The sequence below is a fragment of the Trichoderma virens genome (genome assembly GCF_000170995.1).
Source record: "Trichoderma virens Gv29-8 chromosome Unknown TRIVIscaffold_89, whole genome shotgun sequence".
NCBI classification, from domain to species: Eukaryota; Fungi; Ascomycota; class Sordariomycetes; order Hypocreales; family Hypocreaceae; genus Trichoderma; species Trichoderma virens.
The window spans coordinates 919,153-935,993 of record NW_014013660.1 but is presented as its reverse complement, the minus strand read 5'-3'; the positions used below and the strand labels follow the sequence as shown (position 1 = coordinate 935,993).

The 16,841-nt window shown below is 51.9% G+C and overlaps 7 protein-coding genes across 7 annotated transcripts; 4 read left to right on the top strand and 3 right to left on the bottom strand.

Annotated features, from left to right (window-relative positions):
* Nucleotides 1–2,502: 2,502 nt before the first annotated feature.
* TRIVIDRAFT_57186 (uncharacterized protein) lies at nucleotides 2,503–3,209 on the top strand (the record flags this gene model as incomplete). The annotated part of the gene is made up of 2 exons (XM_014095910.1): nucleotides 2,503–2,933; nucleotides 2,999–3,209. The coding sequence occupies 2 exons, from the start codon at nucleotides 2,503–2,505 to the stop codon at nucleotides 3,207–3,209; spliced, it is 642 nt and encodes a 213-aa protein (XP_013951385.1).
* Nucleotides 3,210–3,954: 745 nt separating this feature from the next.
* Nucleotides 3,955–5,410, top strand: TRIVIDRAFT_80514 (uncharacterized protein; the record flags this gene model as incomplete). Its single annotated transcript, XM_014095909.1, has 3 exons — nucleotides 3,955–4,008; nucleotides 4,074–4,540; nucleotides 4,607–5,410. The coding sequence occupies 3 exons, from the start codon at nucleotides 3,955–3,957 to the stop codon at nucleotides 5,163–5,165; spliced, it is 1,080 nt and encodes a 359-aa protein (XP_013951384.1).
* Nucleotides 5,411–6,387: 977 nt separating this feature from the next.
* On the top strand, nucleotides 6,388–8,413 carry TRIVIDRAFT_82877 (uncharacterized protein; the record flags this gene model as incomplete). Its single annotated transcript, XM_014095908.1, has 3 exons — nucleotides 6,388–7,357; nucleotides 7,420–7,855; nucleotides 7,924–8,413. The coding sequence occupies 3 exons, from the start codon at nucleotides 6,457–6,459 to the stop codon at nucleotides 7,934–7,936; spliced, it is 1,350 nt and encodes a 449-aa protein (XP_013951383.1).
* A 322-nt stretch (nucleotides 8,414–8,735) lies between these two features.
* Nucleotides 8,736–10,077, bottom strand: TRIVIDRAFT_42158 (uncharacterized protein; the record flags this gene model as incomplete). Its single annotated transcript, XM_014095907.1, has 4 exons — nucleotides 8,736–9,080; nucleotides 9,185–9,588; nucleotides 9,705–9,919; nucleotides 10,037–10,077. 4 exons carry the CDS (start codon nucleotides 10,075–10,077, stop codon nucleotides 8,736–8,738), a joined length of 1,005 nt encoding a protein of 334 aa, XP_013951382.1.
* A 1,104-nt stretch (nucleotides 10,078–11,181) lies between these two features.
* On the bottom strand, nucleotides 11,182–13,580 carry TRIVIDRAFT_75774 (uncharacterized protein; the record flags this gene model as incomplete). Its single annotated transcript, XM_014095906.1, has 4 exons — nucleotides 11,182–12,203; nucleotides 12,274–12,443; nucleotides 12,624–12,839; nucleotides 12,910–13,580. The coding sequence occupies 4 exons, from the start codon at nucleotides 13,578–13,580 to the stop codon at nucleotides 11,602–11,604; spliced, it is 1,659 nt and encodes a 552-aa protein (XP_013951381.1).
* A 1,239-nt stretch (nucleotides 13,581–14,819) lies between these two features.
* TRIVIDRAFT_216918 (uncharacterized protein) lies at nucleotides 14,820–15,823 on the top strand (the record flags this gene model as incomplete). Its single annotated transcript, XM_014095905.1, has 2 exons — nucleotides 14,820–15,233; nucleotides 15,293–15,823. The coding sequence occupies 2 exons, from the start codon at nucleotides 14,878–14,880 to the stop codon at nucleotides 15,720–15,722; spliced, it is 786 nt and encodes a 261-aa protein (XP_013951380.1).
* A 78-nt stretch (nucleotides 15,824–15,901) lies between these two features.
* On the bottom strand, nucleotides 15,902–16,610 carry TRIVIDRAFT_92550 (uncharacterized protein; the record flags this gene model as incomplete). The annotated part of the gene is made up of 1 exon (XM_014095904.1): nucleotides 15,902–16,610. One exon carries the CDS (start codon nucleotides 16,392–16,394, stop codon nucleotides 15,969–15,971), a length of 426 nt encoding a protein of 141 aa, XP_013951379.1.
* Between the last annotated feature and the right edge of the window lie 231 nt (nucleotides 16,611–16,841).

The window sequence follows — 16,841 nt, the reverse complement described above, 5'->3', positions numbered from 1 at the left end:
GTACTCTGCTCCATTATTAATGGGAAGGGTTGTCCATCACCCCAGCGACTAAGAGGAGTTCTGAATAAAGTAATAACGTATAATAAAGATCTTTTATTACCGCTACCTAAATATATATTACACAGTTCCTGGAGTAACTGCTACTATCGTGAGTTTCTACTACTACTGCTACTATCTACTCCTATCCATATATTCCTCTAATATCTGCTATTATTACCTGGGCTGCTTTACATTTACGAATGGGAGACTGAATAGCGAACGTGGGGCGCTGAATAGTCACTCCCTTATTAATCTGCGGCCAATAGCATATAGGCTCATAGCAAACGATGTATATCTGTAGCATATCCATAAACAGTATTCATCTGAAACGAAAAATAGCACAAAAGAAGCAAGTAATTAATCACAAAGATGTGCCAACCAGCTGCCAAGCGGATGACAATCCGACGGTGAGATGAAACACGAGGATTCTAGCCTTGGCCATGTCACCTTCCGGATTGGAAGATGATGGGCATTTTACTAGAAACAAACATTAAGAGTCATTTAGGATCAGTTTTACTTGGTTGTCATTTGCTCCTCTCCTTTGCAAATTGTTGGCGTTGTACAAGATAAGATGCTTTCGTATGTGATGAAAAGCTGATGCAGCAATAGCTTTTTGTGAATAAAACACAATATATCGTAGTGCTCGAGATCATTTTAACAAAGCATTCTAATTCGCACTGCGGTGTGGCATGCCCTGAAGAGCCGTATCCACATCATGTGAGAAGCTGCCCTGTCGAGATGACGTGGGATTGCACAATGAGTTTATGCTACATTTATGGATGACCGCTTTCGATAGAGGGACAACCAACAAGGAGAACATAGAGGCCACCTTGCAACCAGCTTTTCATAATTGTATGTCAACCAGTTATTCCGACTGGTATGTTGACAGCTTGAGAACTGGGTGATTGACAAGTCTCGACGTCTTCTGGTAATGGCGACATGGATTATCTCATCTCAGACTCAATGACATGATACTAATTTGAGTCAGATTAAAGGATTGCCGTGAAGAAGTTGGCATTCTTCACAGACGCCGATTCGCAAGTTTCCACGCATCGCGTTGGTACCAAGCCTTCCTCTCCGAAGCCACTCCCGGCCAGTGTCCGATCCGGTAACTCTTCCCGAAAATTCTAGCGCAGTGCCGTCTCTGTCCTCTACCCCAAAACAGTTCGACCATAAATCTCTTCACAGGCCGGCTTGTGCGCCTTCTGTAAGTGCTCCGTGCACAATCATGTTTTGTCACAGAAGTGAATGCTCCGACAGTGTGAGCGGGGCCCTCTTGATCTTCAGGGACCAAGTTCCGTGTTCCGCGCCAGCATCGGCGATCCCGGCTTGCTCAGTTTCTCACTGGCTAACCACTAACGTTTGCCATTTTGAAAACTTTTCGAGGGAGAAATCTAAGTGGCCAATGGCAGATCTAAAAAATCGGGCCTATAAGTAGGGGAAACCTGTCCGCGATACAATTCGAGGTAGGTCGGCTGTCGGGGGCTCGCCTCTCCACGTTGCGTGAAGCCGAGATGCATTGGTTCATGCCTCTCCTTTCTTCCCGGATGCGAGCTGGCTCGTTGCGTGAGCAGCTTATACTCTTCTGAGCTGAGCCACATATCAAAATCTCACCTCCTTTCCTTCCCATTGGTAGTCAAACGAACCCTTGGCTGTCAAACTGCGGATATAAAATTTCTCGCACCTAAAACAAGTGCGCTCTTGATTCATGGTTGGGTGCCACCAGAATGGTGTCATTCAGACCATGCGTGGCGTTGCACGCTAAAGCGGGATCCGTTGTCGCCCTGGTCTTCTCCGAAAGATGACGGCTGAGCAGCGCGGGGCAAATCTTGAAATCCCGTATGAATAATGGGAAAAGCCGTATTATCTGTGAGATTCTCCAAAGGTCTTTCGAGGCCATCTGAGAACTCAGCACGTAGCAAAAAGTTTAATTCCAGCCAATTCGAATCCCATATAAAGGTTGTGGTATGCCAATGGCCACCGTTTCGTGTCCTGTGAGTCGCACTTTGTGAAAACGTTGGCTGGCGTAGATCCGGTATTGCGAAATTTGAACCACGGTCCACCTCATTAAGTGCCAGCACGCAATCGATCTTGACCCTCAATATAGTAGGTACGCAGATGTCTCTGGGCCCATAACCCCACGACTCGTGGCATCATTGAGTAAGATATCTCGTGATTGCTCCAACACAACCCCTTAGCTAAGCCGTTGTTGGGAGCTGAGACGATTTCATCTGCGAAAACCGGGCGGTGTAAAGGCGGCTCGGCTTTGTGTCACATCCAGCCAGCCACTGCAAATAAATACTCTTTTGATCTCCCATTCGTCCCGAACCTTCTCTTCCCCTCTCTTTCACTTCATTCTTGCCCCCCAAAGCGAATTGATTCGATAAAACCGAATTCAGCTCTCCCCAGCAGACGATTCTCTCTTTGGAACACATTCTTCAGCACCTTTTAACATCGATCATCATGGCTGCTTCCGTCGAGTTGGTGCAGCCTGTGGATGTGGCCTCGTTGCCCAAGGAGACGACCCCAGTTCTCGAATTGAGCCCTTTGGACGAGGAGAGGTTCATTATCAAGTCGCCATACACAGACAAGGAACATCTGCTTGATCTGGATACCCTTTCTCATGAAGGCGCCATAGTGGCGAGAGCTCTGCAATCCCTCAAGTCAATTCGTGATGACTATGCCACTGCACCATATGCCGAATCTTTCAACTGGCCTGAAGTCCTCGATGAAGTAAAGCGCCTGGCTCAACAATCCAGAAGGCCGTTCAAGGAGATTTCATTCTACGTCGTCGCATTCCGGTCGCAGATCAAGCCGAGCACCGATTATGGCCACCTTGGCGCATTGGACAAGGCTGCCCATGCCGAAGCTGTTGCCAGCGGAGGCTTCTTGAAGTAAGAGAGAGATGCCTGCGTGCTTCGCCGCTCATTTTTGAAGTCGTGCTAACCGAAGGGAACAGATACTGGTTTGGTTCACCAGACCCAGAGCTGAGAAACCTGGCGACCTGCGTTTGGAGATCGAGAGAGGACGCATTGGCCGGTGGCAAAGGACCCGCACATCGCAAGGCAGTTGGCGCCACCCGAAACATGTATGCTTTCTGGAAGATTGACCAGCACCGACTCACCATCCGAGACAACGTGGATGATTGGGTGCTTGAGGACTGGGAGTGAAACTGATGGGCGAGCATCATCTATCCAAGCAACTTTGCTTGTTTGCCCGTTTATGACTTGAAAGAGCGTGAAGCAAGGATGATTGATGATTGGTCCTTAAACAAAAAACAAGGGACTTTGGAGTATTCTGGGATTTGTTTGGGTTTGAAAAGCGTCATTGCCAAAAGTGCAATTTTTCTTTTTTGTATGATATCATGGGGGACAAGCGAGCATCGTGTTGGCATTTCAAAACAAGCAACTGGAGAATAGAGTAGAAGAAATAGATTGAAGTAATACTTGCATGCTTTGACAAAGAGAAATGATGTGCAGTGAGTGAGGCGCGCGCACGAGGGACGTTGGCACGGCCCGGCATTAAGACTCCTGAATGCCTGGCAAGGTCATGTTGACTTTGGGATTTTGTGAGATGTAAATCTGCATGTATTCGTCTACTTAGGGCTATGTCTAGAGTCGCAAATGTCATTCGAGTGATGCTGGAAATGTCGCAAGATACAGTGAGGTTGGAGGACGAGAAGGTTGCAGGTTGGCGGTTTGGCGGCGGTATTTTGGCCCCCCTCCCATTCTGCCGCCGCCCACCGCCTTGAACCCACAACGCCCACAAATCTGGTACGCGAAAAGTTCGATATTCCCAACACCAGAGCGAGCGCTCCTGAAGCTCATCATCCTTCGAATCTCGGCGTCAACCTCGGCTCGACTCCCGCTCGACTCCCGCCATTTCTCTCTATCCCGCCTCACAGACCCTCCAAAGATGAGCGAAGCTCCGAAAGACGCGCCTTTCCAGGCGGTGCAGATCGATGCTCTGGTGAGTTGCAGCTCGCATTGCCCCACCTTGCCTCGACGAAGAAGCAGGACTGACACCTGGCCAAGGTCATTCTGAAAATCGCCAGACACTGCTCGTCTACCTTCCCGACCGTGGCCACCGGCTCCCTCGTGGGAATGGACCAGAACGGAACCCTGGAGATCACCAACACCTTTGCCTTCCCCACCGTCGACAACTCCTCAGCCGACACCCACCAGAGCGATGCCACGAACGCCGCCGCCGCCGCCCCCCGCGCAAAGTCCAACATTGCCTACCAGGGCGAGATGATCCGACACCTGAAGGAGGTCAATGTGGACGCCAACAACGTCGGATGGTACACCAGCGCAACCATGGGCAACTTTGTCAACCTTGCCTTTATCGAGAACCAGTTCCACTACCAAAAGGACAACGATAAGACTATTGCCCTGGTCTATGATACCAGCCGCAGCTCACAGGGAACCTTGGCTCTGAAGGCCTACCGCCTGACCAACCTCTTCATGAATGTTTACAAGGAGGGCAAGTTTACTACCGAGAGGTGAGTTTGTTTGGAATTCTGACGTTGGTGTGGGGTTGGATATGGTGCTGATGCCTTTTGAAATAGCCTGCAAAAGTCCAAGCTCTCGTTCCGCGACATTCTCCAGGAGTATCCCCTCACAGTCTACAACTCACACCTCCTTACCTCCTTCCTTCACCAGCTGCCCTCGCCTCCGGCGGGCGCCGAGGCCAAGGAGCCAAGCCTCAGCGAGCTCAACAATGACCGCATCAAGGCCCCTCTATACCCTTCCATCGACAACTTGGACCTGTCGGTCGACCCCTTCCTGGAGAAGACGTGCGACCTGCTGCTCGAGAGCATCGAGTCCCACTACGTGGACCTCAACAACTTCCAGTTCTACCAACGCCAGCTGGCGCGTGAGCAGACCAAGATCACACAGTGGCAGGCCAAGCGAAAGGCAGAGAATGCGCAGCGCACTCTTGCCAAGCAGCCCCTGCTGCCGGAAGACGAGTGGCAGCGGCTGTTCAAGCTGCCTCAGGAGCCCAGCCGGCTGGAGGGCATGCTCAACGCCAAGCAGGTCGAGCAGTACAGCAAGCAGGTGGACGGATTCACAGCCAATATCAGCGCGAAGATGTTCGCCGTGCGGGAAAACCTGCTGCCTCAGTAAGCGGATTTGTGCTCAAATTAAAAACTCTTGTAAGGTCTTTAGTGGGGTGAGGCAATTGGCGGCAGGGTGCATTGACGGCGTTCCGGTTTGGGTGGAATATAATAAAGTACTTCTGGTCTAGATCTGCAGCAGCGACAAGAGAGTCATAAAAAGAAGTGTTTGAAGCTTGAAGGTTGAAGGATTTCTACGGCCTCGATTGTACTTTGCTGTTAGATACCACTGTGAACTCTTTTTTCTTTTTTTCTAAACTCTTTTTTTTTCTTGTTCGAGATCCTTGCTCTCCTGCTCGTAGATTGTCCATCTTCCGCTTTGGGGTTTGTTTTATTTCTGCCGGCAATTGATAACGACGGCGTTGTTTACTTGAATGAATTCGGGGCATTTCCCTTGGGCCTGCTGCTGACATGCAGGATGCATGTGGGGAGACCTGGAGGGGAAAAGCACCGATATGGTTGAGAGCAACAGGCGCAGAAAAATACAATATCGCCGTAACCGTAAGACGAGACGACAGGACGCGGCGATTAGGCCGACTGAGCAGAGGCCCAAGTCGTAGTACGAATACGAGAGCAGATGTTGATGTCGAAACCCACCGGATAGTATAGAGCCAATCTCGGGGGTCTGGCGCTTTGGAGAAGATGCAAACCAGGCATCCACAAGATCCCAACACAAGGCGCCGTCTGTGAATTTTGCATGTACTTACGCGTACTCGTACTGATGATTCTTGCTTGTGCTCCCAATTGAGAGCCCAAGATGCATTCATGTCGAAATCCCCACATCAAACTGATGCCCAAATATCAGTCTTCCTGCCACTCACAGTCACAGAGATGCATTGCGATCTGAATCTGACAGACAGCTGACAGGCCTCGATGCCCATAATCACCGCAAATCCCCCAGCTGCAACCCCCCCGCCTTATGTGAGACGTGGCCTGGATGGCCTTCTTGCATGTGCAAGCCCAGGAATCGGTGTCATTACAGCAGGATCCCCAACGAATATAGGCCGTGTGCAATCCAGCCGCCCTTCTCATTCGCTCCTTGAAAAACCAAAATCCATCCGAATCTAATCTGCCCCGCTTGGTGAGAAATTTTGCCCCTCTAAACACACCGCCCGCTTTCCAACGGGTTTCCCCTCCTCGGCGGCAGGTGCTAACGTCGAAATTCTTTTTATTTGGGCACATCCCACTTGATTTTTCTTCCTCTTCCACCTCTTGCTCTCTCCATCCCGCAACTCAATTCCTCCTCTCCACGCATTTTTTGTTGTTCGAGTCTCTTCTCCAGCTCAATTCCTCACTTCACAATGTCTGCCCCCGCCCACAAGTTCAAGGTCGCCGACCTGTCCCTGGCCGCCTTTGGCCGCAGGGAGATTGACCTCGCTGAGAACGAGATGCCTGGTCTGATGGCCATCCGCAAGAAGTATGCCGCCGACCAGCCTCTCGCCGGTGCCCGCATTGCTGGCTGCCTGCACATGACCATCCAGACTGCCGTCCTGATCGAGACCCTCGTCGCCCTCGGTGCCGAGGTCACCTGGACCAGCTGCAACATCTTCAGCACCCAGGACCACGCCGCTGCTGCCATTGCCGCTGCTGGTGTCCCCGTCTTCGCCTGGAAGGGTGAGACCGAGGAGGAGTACAACTGGTGTCTCGAGCAGCAGCTGGTTGCCTTCAAGGACGGCAAGAAGCTGAACCTGATCCTCGACGACGGTGGTGACCTGACCTCTCTGATCCACGAGAAGTACCCCGAGCAGCTCAAGGACTGCTACGGTGTCTCTGAGGAGACCACCACTGGTGTCCACCACCTGTACCGCATGCTCAAGGAGGGCAAGCTGCTGGTCCCTGCCATCAACGTCAACGACTCCGTCACCAAGTCCAAGTTCGACAACCTGTACGGCTGCCGTGAGTCCCTGATTGACGGTATCAAGCGTGCCACCGATGTCATGATTGCTGGCAAGGTTGCCGTTGTTGCTGGATTCGGTGATGTCGGCAAGGGCTGTGCCATGGCCCTCCACGGCATGGGTGCTCGTGTCATCGTTACTGAGATCGACCCCATCAACGCCCTCCAGGCTGCCATGGCCGGCTACCAGGTCTCCACCATGGAGAAGGCTGCCTCTATCGGCCAGATCTTCGTCACCACCACCGGTTGCCGTGACATTCTGACTGCTGTCCACTTCGAGGCCATGCCCAACGATGCCATTGTTTGCAGTAAGTTTTGGCCAATCCCATGATTCTCCCATTGTATGTGTAAGTCTAACAGCCGCAACCAGACATTGGCCACTTCGACATTGAGATCGATGTTGCTTGGCTCAAGGCCAACGCCAAGTCTGTCCAGAACATCAAGCCCCAGGTCGACCGATTCACCATGGCCAGCGGCCGCCACATCATCCTCCTGGCTGAGGGTCGTCTGGTCAACCTTGGCTGTGCTACCGGCCACTCTTCTTTCGTCATGTCCTGCTCCTTCTCCAACCAGGTCCTTGCCCAGATTGCTCTGTACAAGAACCAGGACAAGGCCTGGTCCGAGAAGTACGTCGAGTTCGGCAAGACTGGCAAGCTCGAGGTTGGCGTCTTCGTCCTCCCCAAGACCCTGGATGAGGAGGTTGCCAAGCTGCACTTGGACCACGTCCAGGTTGAGCTGACCACCCTCACCAAGGCCCAGGCTGAGTACCTCGGCCTTGACGTTGAGGGCCCCTTCAAGGCTGAGATGTAAGCATTCTTCCTATCCATGACTGAGATCTAAACCGAGCATGTAACTGACCATACCTTTTTTATAGCTACCGCTACTAAGCATCTTTTGTGTATTCATACCCCCAGGATCCTTCAACTGGACTCCTACGTTTAACGACATTTCATCCGGGTCGATAGCCCGGTCAATGGGAACTCTTGTGATTTCAACAGCATCATGAACCGGCAGGGGGCATATTTGGGCAGGGAAATATAAAAGCCCATGGGATTTGGTTTTTTTTATGATTTGATTTCGTGCCCTTTTCTTCTTCTTCTTCAAAGACTTGGGGTTCTCTCGCTGGGCGGATGGGGCAGAAAAGAACAGGCCTTTTCAACAAAATCGGCGTAGGGTAAATTTATTTTTGCTAATGATGATTCCCCCATGGCGAGACCAGTGATAAACAAAGACACGAGACGGAGGGCTCAGCTCGGAAAAGCGAGATGGGCGGATTTGAGGAAGCCCGTCAACCGCGGCTGCAGTGGATATAGCAATAGAAAAATGAAAATGGCGGGCAAAGATTTTTTGCCTCTTGTCTGGGCAAAAACCAGTGTTTTCATGACTTGCGTGTAAATGAATAAATGAATAAATGAATCAATCAGTGTAGACTCTGAGAGTTCTTGTCTGTAAGGAGATAAATTCACGCACGACGATTGACCTATTCGGCACTGTAACAATACAGCATTCCATTCCATCACTCGTCACTCTACCGGTCATACTTTCAGATAATGGTCATAAAGTGGTCAATCTTATCAGACCACATTTTTTTATTCTCTCTCTAATTCTATAACATGACATGACGCATTTTCAACAAAGACACAAATCTCACAGCTTCGCGCTTCTAGCACCGGCACTGCCATGCAGTCACGCAGCCAACGCCTTCTGCTCAGGCACAATGCTCTTGAGCTTGCCCTCCTTGACGGCCAGCCGCACGTTGTCAATGGCCCACTCCTCCATCTTTTGCTGGGTCTCCTGGGTCCAGGTGCCCATGTGGGGGACGAGCAGGACGTTTGGGTTGGCGAGCAGGCCCGGGTGGATCTCGGGCTCGTTCTCGTAGACGTCGAGGCCGACGGAGGAGACTTGGCCGGAGGCGAGGGCGTCGACGAGGGCGGCCTCGTCCATGACTGCGCCGCGGGCGGTGTTGACGATGACGATGCCGGGCTTCATGAGGGCGAATTGGGGGGCGGCGATGGTGTGGCGGGTGTTGGGCTGTGTGGCGAGGTGATGAGTGTTAGTTCTGTTATGCTTTGATGAAGGGGTGATGTTGTAGCTTGATTAAGGGGTATCATGACTTGAAGAAAAGGGGGACTTACGTTGAGAGGCAGGTTCAGACTCAAGACGTCGCTCTCCTTCAGTAACGTCTCGAAGCTAACATACTCAGCACCCTCCTCCAACTCGGGACTCAGGCGTGAGCGATTGTAGTATCGAACACGCATTCCAAAAGCCTTCGCCTTGGCAGCGACGTTACGGCCAATGCCGCCCATGCCCAAGATGCCCAGGATCTTGCCCTGCGGGTCGTGGCCCAGCGCGGGAGGAGGAGAGCCGCGCCACTTGCCGGCTCGCAGGGCATTGATGCCGATCTGGAGGTTGCGCAGGGCGCCGATGATCAGCCAGATGTTGACGTCGGCTGTGGCATCGTCGACGGCGGTGGGAGTGTTGGAGACGCGGACGTCGTGGGCGGTGCAGGCGGGGATGTCGATTTGGTCGTAGCCGGCGCCTTGTGATGGGGAGGGGTTGAGAAGTTAGCATTAAGTAGTTATTTCCGCTTTGACTTGTCTTTTGTTCACGAATCTGTCTAGAGACAAAAAGTCTAGAGAAGGGGGCAGTTCTCACCGTTGTGGCACAGGAACTTGATGCTTTTGGGCAGCGCATCCAGCAGCTCGCTGTCAATCTTGCCCGTGACATTGACGGAATCAAACGTCCTGTAGGTCACGCTGACGCCATCCAGGGCGCCAGATTGGCACTCGGCGATGAATTCTGCTCGGTTGGTGGCCTTGGGCTGGATCACGTCTGCGATGTCGGCGATGGTTGACCATGCTACGTGGGCGCTGTGAACGAGAAGAGTGTGTCAGCTCTGAATGGGAACTATGTAGAAGCTTTTTGATTTTGAAGAATGGGAAGAGGGGAAAAAGCTCTTTTGGGGGGGATATTTTTTTGCGACGTACTGGTCGATTTTGCCTAGGAGGAGGACCTTGGGGCGGCTCATGTTTGGAGCTTGTGTAGATGGAATTGGACGAGAGTAGGAGTAGATGATGCAATTGCACCAGATTCAAGGGGGTATCTAGAGGAGACGACAAGGGAACAGAGAGGATTAAAGAATAGCAATTCTAACAAAAAGACAAGATCTAGTGGGAAAGAAGAAGAAGGAAAAGAAAGAACAAGGTCTACGGATTTAAAAAGACAGGAGAAAGGCAGCGCAGGAAAAAAAAAAGAATGGATTCAACCAAACCGGGTCCATCATCGCCGTGGAAGTTGTCGCGAGCGCCCGTTCGGCGGGGTAAAGGTTCACTAAAAACTTGTGGGAGTTGGGCCCCGTAGCGCGGGGGAAGTTTTTGGCGTCGAAAAGCGTGGGGTTTTTCTGGATGATTTGGTTGTTGGACTTGCTAAGAGATGAACAAGTTCCATGTTGTGTCCTCTGAGGTATACCTAAATATTTAGCATTATACAGTATTACACTGCTCATGGCATATTTACATGTAGATTTTCATGTATTGCATCAACACTGCCATCTCAAACAGCAGGAAATTCCAAGAATGAATGAATCCGATATCTCGCGTCTCCATCACCATCTTGGGCTGCATCTCCATTTCGGGCATCCCCCGCCGAACCGGGGCCCATTGAGACAAAGTGCCAGCCAGTGGGGGGCGGATATTTGAATGACCGTCTGCAATACGGAGAAATTGACACTGGCCCTGGGCACGCCCGCGTACACTCGTAGAGCATCTCATTGCCGTGGAAATGCTCATTGGGCTGGCGGGAAATTATCCCGGAGCTGTTTGAGTTTGTCCGTGTCCTTGAGGGATTGCATCGTGTGTCTGAATGACTTTGACCCTCCTCATGGCGTATATGCTATAGATGGATGCGCATGCGTGCTGTTTTATGCTGCGGATGGTCTTTTGCCGGGTTCAGTTCATGGCATTGGCGAGATCGGAGACTAGCAGATGGCATGGAGACACAGCTTATATTCCATCCATCGATGCTTGGGGGGTGGCAACCTGAGCTAACACTTCCTTATGCATAGATGCTCCATTAGTAGCTGCACGCTCTCGACATCTTTATGTGATGAAATCTACAAGCTCGTAATTCAAATAAATAGTGAACAGAGATTTCATTTCATTAAAAACATTCAAATCCGTAATCCGAGCATTATACACAACATGAAGCCGTTGGTCTAGTCGATATTCAATACCAAAACAACCCGCGCCCGGCCGCTAATATGTTTCTCATCCATGATGAGAAAGAAATCCCAATAACTCCCAAGAAATAAATCGTCTAGGATGCGAGTGTCTCAGCCGCTGCCCCTATATCATGGCAAAAGGCAACATCCGTTATTCCCATATCATTAGGATGTGTGCCCCCCTTGCCTATATTCATACTTTTGGTGACAGACTCGGCATTTTCCCCTTCATCTCTTCTCTACTCCCCACGGGCACATACACGCACCAGTACGTCGCAATGAATACGACAGGCGAAACTCCAAACCATCTCATTTGCTGACCGTCAAAGATGCTCAAAACTCCCAGGGCCCAAACACCTGTGTCATCCAGTTAATGTCACCAAAATCGGCAGACAGATCTTGGTCCGGCAGCATAGAGTGGTCCACCAACAGGGGAGGCTGCGGCGCCGTGCCCGGAATAACCTGGCTGCTCGGCGTTGGGAGTCCTCCCAATGGCTGCTGCACTATGGCTGGCTCCCAGTTGGAGCGCACATTGCGAAGCACCTTTGTACACTTCCCAAATATGGACACATCCTCGCTCCCGCCTCTCAAGGGGTACAGTGCTTCGGCCTTGGTAAACAGGTCGATGGTTCTGTCCAGATAATTGCCGAGATCTGCCGTACTACGGACAATCTCCTTGTCCCAGGCAGGATCGTCCATGGTCGAGACTCTGTATAGCAGTGCGTGGATCTGGGCAAGCTCCACGTAGAGAGAAAACGGCATGCCAATGAATTCTGCGAGCGGAATGGCAAACAACACGTCATACCATGCCCGGGCAGCGACGAGGCCCGCATACATGGAGTCGATGCGCGGCGTGTCTGGGATTCTCGTTGCCCCAAAGAGCCCGATTGAGTGAATCTGGGTTTCAGTGCTGAAAAGGTGCATTTGGATCACGGCTGAGGACCACCAAGAGTTAGCACGAGCTTACGCCGTCTTTTGCTAGAGCGAAACAATTTGTAGACTAACCTTTGGACGCTACTCCCGGAGGCAGAGTATCGCGAATCTTGTGCAACTGAAGGAGCAAACTTCTCTTAAAGACATAAGTGGGAGGCTTGTCGGGGTCGGCTCTGCCAAAATCGCGCCCGACAAAGTCGCATACTAAGAGCTTTCGCGCTTCCTCTCCAACCAGCTGAAGCCTCACCATTGCCGCCAAAAGCTCGTCTGATGGATACTCCTTTTCGTTCTCCAGGACTTCCAATGATTCTTGCATGTGCTGCGTCCAGACCAATGACTCCGTTCTACCGAGGAAAGCCGCGCATCTGTTGCACAAATGGTTAGGGAAGATGACAAGAATGAGAGAGGAAAGGGTCTCTTACACTGATGTTATAAACCAAAAGCCCAGCACCACCCTCCGCTCTTCCATGGTACGCTCTTTAGCTGGGGGGATAGCCCTGCCTCCCCCTCCCCAAGCCTTGAAACAGACAGTCGCGAAATGCTCTTCGTTGGGGAACTTTGTGAGATTCATTTCGTAGACGATGCAGCTGCATATATGCATATATAGAGTCAGAAAAGGTTTGGCACCGGGACCGGCACTCATTGTCGCCCTAAGGAAATTGGCCAGTTAGTACAAGGTGGTAGCACGCTTGCGAATGTCGTGTTTACCAAGAAATCAGAGCAATCAAACCCTGCACCATCTCTATACCCCGATCGCCATTGACAATCATTCGCTGTGCAATCTCCTGGCGCACTCTCTCTCGCATAGTGGCCTGCTGCGTCATGGACATGCTTGTGACGTTCATGATACAGAGCCAGAGGAAAGGACGCTCTCTATGCAGAGCCTCGGCCGTGAGGTCAGGCTCTAGGTGTATGTAGGGGAAGTACTCGAGCCATTGGCGAAACTTGACCAGATATACTTCAGCTTCGCTGGGAGTTGGCTCCGGGAGTCTATCGGTATCCAGCGGACGGGGGGTCGTCAGACCCAAGATGCTCGCGGAGCGTGGGTGCGACGTTGTTGCTGCGTCGGCCAGCGAGTCGAGGCGGCTTACATAGGGCTGGCCGTTGGACGAGGCTGACGACGATGAAGCGACGTCACAATTTGACACACCGTTTATCGGCAGCTGTGCAGACGGCAGCTGCTGAGGCTGCTGCAGATGGTTGACATGATGAGGTTGCTGCAGTTGCTGGGCATGCGGATGCTGGTGGTGCTGATGCTGATGCTGCTGCTGCTGCTGCGTGGCCCGCAGGATGGACACCAAGTCGTCGAGCTTCTCCTCCAGCTGGGCGGTCCTCGAGGCCGTGGTCCTCTTGGCCACGCGCTTGCGCGATGTCACCATCTGCTGGCACTCCTTGCCAAGGCGATGGCAGCGGTCGCATTTCCCACCCTCTGGCCTCAGGATGCACCGACACTTGGCGCGCGAGCAGTTGGTGCACGAACGGCCATAGCCGGCCGGGATGCCACCAGCAGAGACAGCGTCTGGCGGAGGCGGCGCTGGGGCCATTGTCTCACGGGATAGGATGCAAGCCCAAGAGCCGTTTAACCAAGTTGATGAGCCAAACCCGTCCGACGCAAGATTCGCAGTGGTGAGAGCAGAGCATCGACGGAGGCGCGCAGCCGGGATTGGGGCACTCCCTTATTCCGTAGAGGTTGGTGGATTGAAACTCTCGCGTTGGAGCGGTGCAATCAGGGACGGGCAGAGCAACGGGGTTCGTTGGAGCGACTAGTGCTGCCTTGATGGCGTGGCTGAATCAGCATCTTGCTTCGACCTCTTCGACCTGGTCGGGGTTCTGATCGGGGTCCCGGTCGTGATTACGATTCCGAAGTCCGAGAGCGCTGCTCCAATGCCGCACCGGGCAGCCCATTATAAGGGAGGCCGGCATTTGCATGGAGACGAGGCTTCTTGAGACGGCAGAAGGAATCGAAAAGCCGCGAGCCATTGCTGTCGTAACGAGCCGTAAGAGAGTACTAGGTAGGTATTGTGTGTAGGTAGATTGTGTACAATATCTAGTACCTCTCCAAGCGGGTGAGGCTGTGCTCCGTATCACCAACCCTGCTGGTGCTCCGGTTCGTGCGAGGGCGGGGCCGGAGGAAGAAACGGGTTCAAGGGGCCGGTCCAGCTCTTTCAATGGGCGAATTGTGTAGAAGTCATCAAGGTGACATGCCTTGGCTTTGATACGGAAATACCAAAGTCTGATGCGGGTAGGAGACCGACATATCAGTAGGCACGGTTCGGAGGAGGCCAGTCAGGCAATACATACCCCATTGATAGAGGCATTGTTGTCGATCCAGCTTAAACCATGGCAAAGAAGCAGTCTAGAAAATAGTAATGAATCGTCATATCCTCTCAAACTTGAACAAGCCCTCATTCAATGCGAGTTCCCACGACGAGGCCAGAGCTTGGTCCAGAGGTTTAAGGCATGGATAGCTTAATCCTAATCTTTAGGTACGAGTACCTGTACGGCAGCTGTCACTTCGGCAAATGTTTTCGCCGCCGACAACCGGCACGTCAACGATTATCCGAAGCTAGCCACCACCATTGAAACAAGGCCCAATTTACCAACTTGCACTGCTACTGCTAAGTAGAGAGACAACATATCACCCAGTCCCATATCCTGCTCAGCAATAGCCTCAAAATGGCCGTTACCGGGCTTGTCGCAGTCGAGACGCTGCCTCGATTCCTTCTTCCACGGCTCAGCTGGACTGCGCCGCTCTCAGCATCTCGACCTGCCGCAGTCCAACCCTTTGCTGCGCTACAAGCACGAACGAGCAACCGAAGAGCAATACCCGCTTTCAACACCGATTTCTCGGCCAGACGATACAACAATGGCCAGGCCCCGGCTCTGAGGCGAGGCTTTCATGCGACATGTCGACGGCCCCGAGAGCATCACTTCGACACGCTCAAGTTTGTCAAGCAGCTCAAGGATGAGGGCTTTACCGAAGAGCAGTCGGTCGCCATGATGAAGGTCCTCAACGATGTCATTCAGGAGAGGTTTGTGTTGCAGTCTTTTGGTTTCATCACGGGCGAGCTAATGCCAACACCCAATCCAGCATCCAAAACCTGACCCGAACCATGGTCCTCCGCGACGATGCCGCCAGAACCACATACACGCAAAAGGTCGACTTCGCCAAGCTCCGTTCCGAGCTCACTTCAGCGGACAGCACCGAGTCCAACACTACGCGCAGTGCCCACGAACGCCTCACCAACGATATCGCAAAGCTGAGCAGCCGGCTGCGAGACGAGATTGGCCGGACCCAGGCCAGTGTTCGGCTGGACCTTAACCTGGAAAAGGGCCGCATCCGAGAAGAAGCCGTGGGCCAAGAGCTCAAGATCAAGGAGACGGAGACCAAGATTGAACAGGAAGTCGCAGCACTGAGGGAGAAGCTGGAGCAAGTCAAGTTCCAGACGCTGCAGTGGCTGATGGGTGTGTGCACGGGTTTTGCGGCGCTGCTTCTTGGTGCTTGGAGATTGCTCATGTAAGGGGCTTTTTTAGAAGACGGGCATTTGTGAACCGGTGTGCATTATACAATCATCATTCGAACCCAGAGCGTTTATGAATAGTTTCAATTTTGCTCGCCATGATATTATACGACCTATTTCAACTTGTTCAAACTTGGGATTCTCGTAGTTTCCTATTAATTATGGTTTCTGCACATCCTACCGATGTAATATTTCGATTCGGCAACGCAGCTCGTTTTACGTGGTCGTATTCATCACTCAAACCAGTCAGCAGAATGGCATTGCAACGCATGTTTGACCTACATGGCTTTGAGTGTCTCGCTGCCTCATGCTGTCACCAAATTGAGCATCAGTGCCGCCGCCACCTTGCATGTTGCCAGACTTGGTTCCTCCAAGGCCGGACTGCTTCGACATATTCTCGGACATCTTGGAAGTGCCGAAATCCTCCTCAATGTCGTCCTTCATGATGGCGTGGCCACCTTGGAGAAGATGATCGTGGGATCCGGCATCTCGGGCAGCGTTTGCCGCAGGCGCAGCTTTCTTCATTGTGACGGGCGGTTGGATGATTGAAGCCTTGGTTATTGATTGGTTTGTATCAAGTGCATGGATGTGATGCTGCGATTTTGAGAATGGGAGCTGGACAGCAGCTGCGTGCCGCTTTTTATACGGAATGGCGGTTTTAGCTTTGCGCATGACAGCACAGTGACGATTTCTGGCGTGTAGTATCGAGCTTCACTAAAAGATACGGTGGACTTGTTTAGGGTTTGGCCATCTTGTTTGGCTGGGCGGAATGAAGTCATCCTTACAAAGCGTGCCTCGGCATTGGGGTAGTTGGACAACTTGTATTGAGATTGTTGCTGTAAGACGGTTAGCCAGATTGAACAAGAGTATGATGGCTGTGTTGATGGCAACTGGATTGTCACTGTTTGGCGTAATGTATTGTATAAAGTACGTGGACAGAGTTGGAGCTTGGCGGTGGGAGAATAATAAAAAAGAGGTTCTGAACAGCATTCGTTAGTTGATGGGCAAATCATGGACATCAAGATAACTACCTCCTATAATGCTATTTCATATTAGAGGACTAGGTATCTTCCCTGGTAATATTATCAGCCTCTCTCATATGGACAGTACATGTATTTC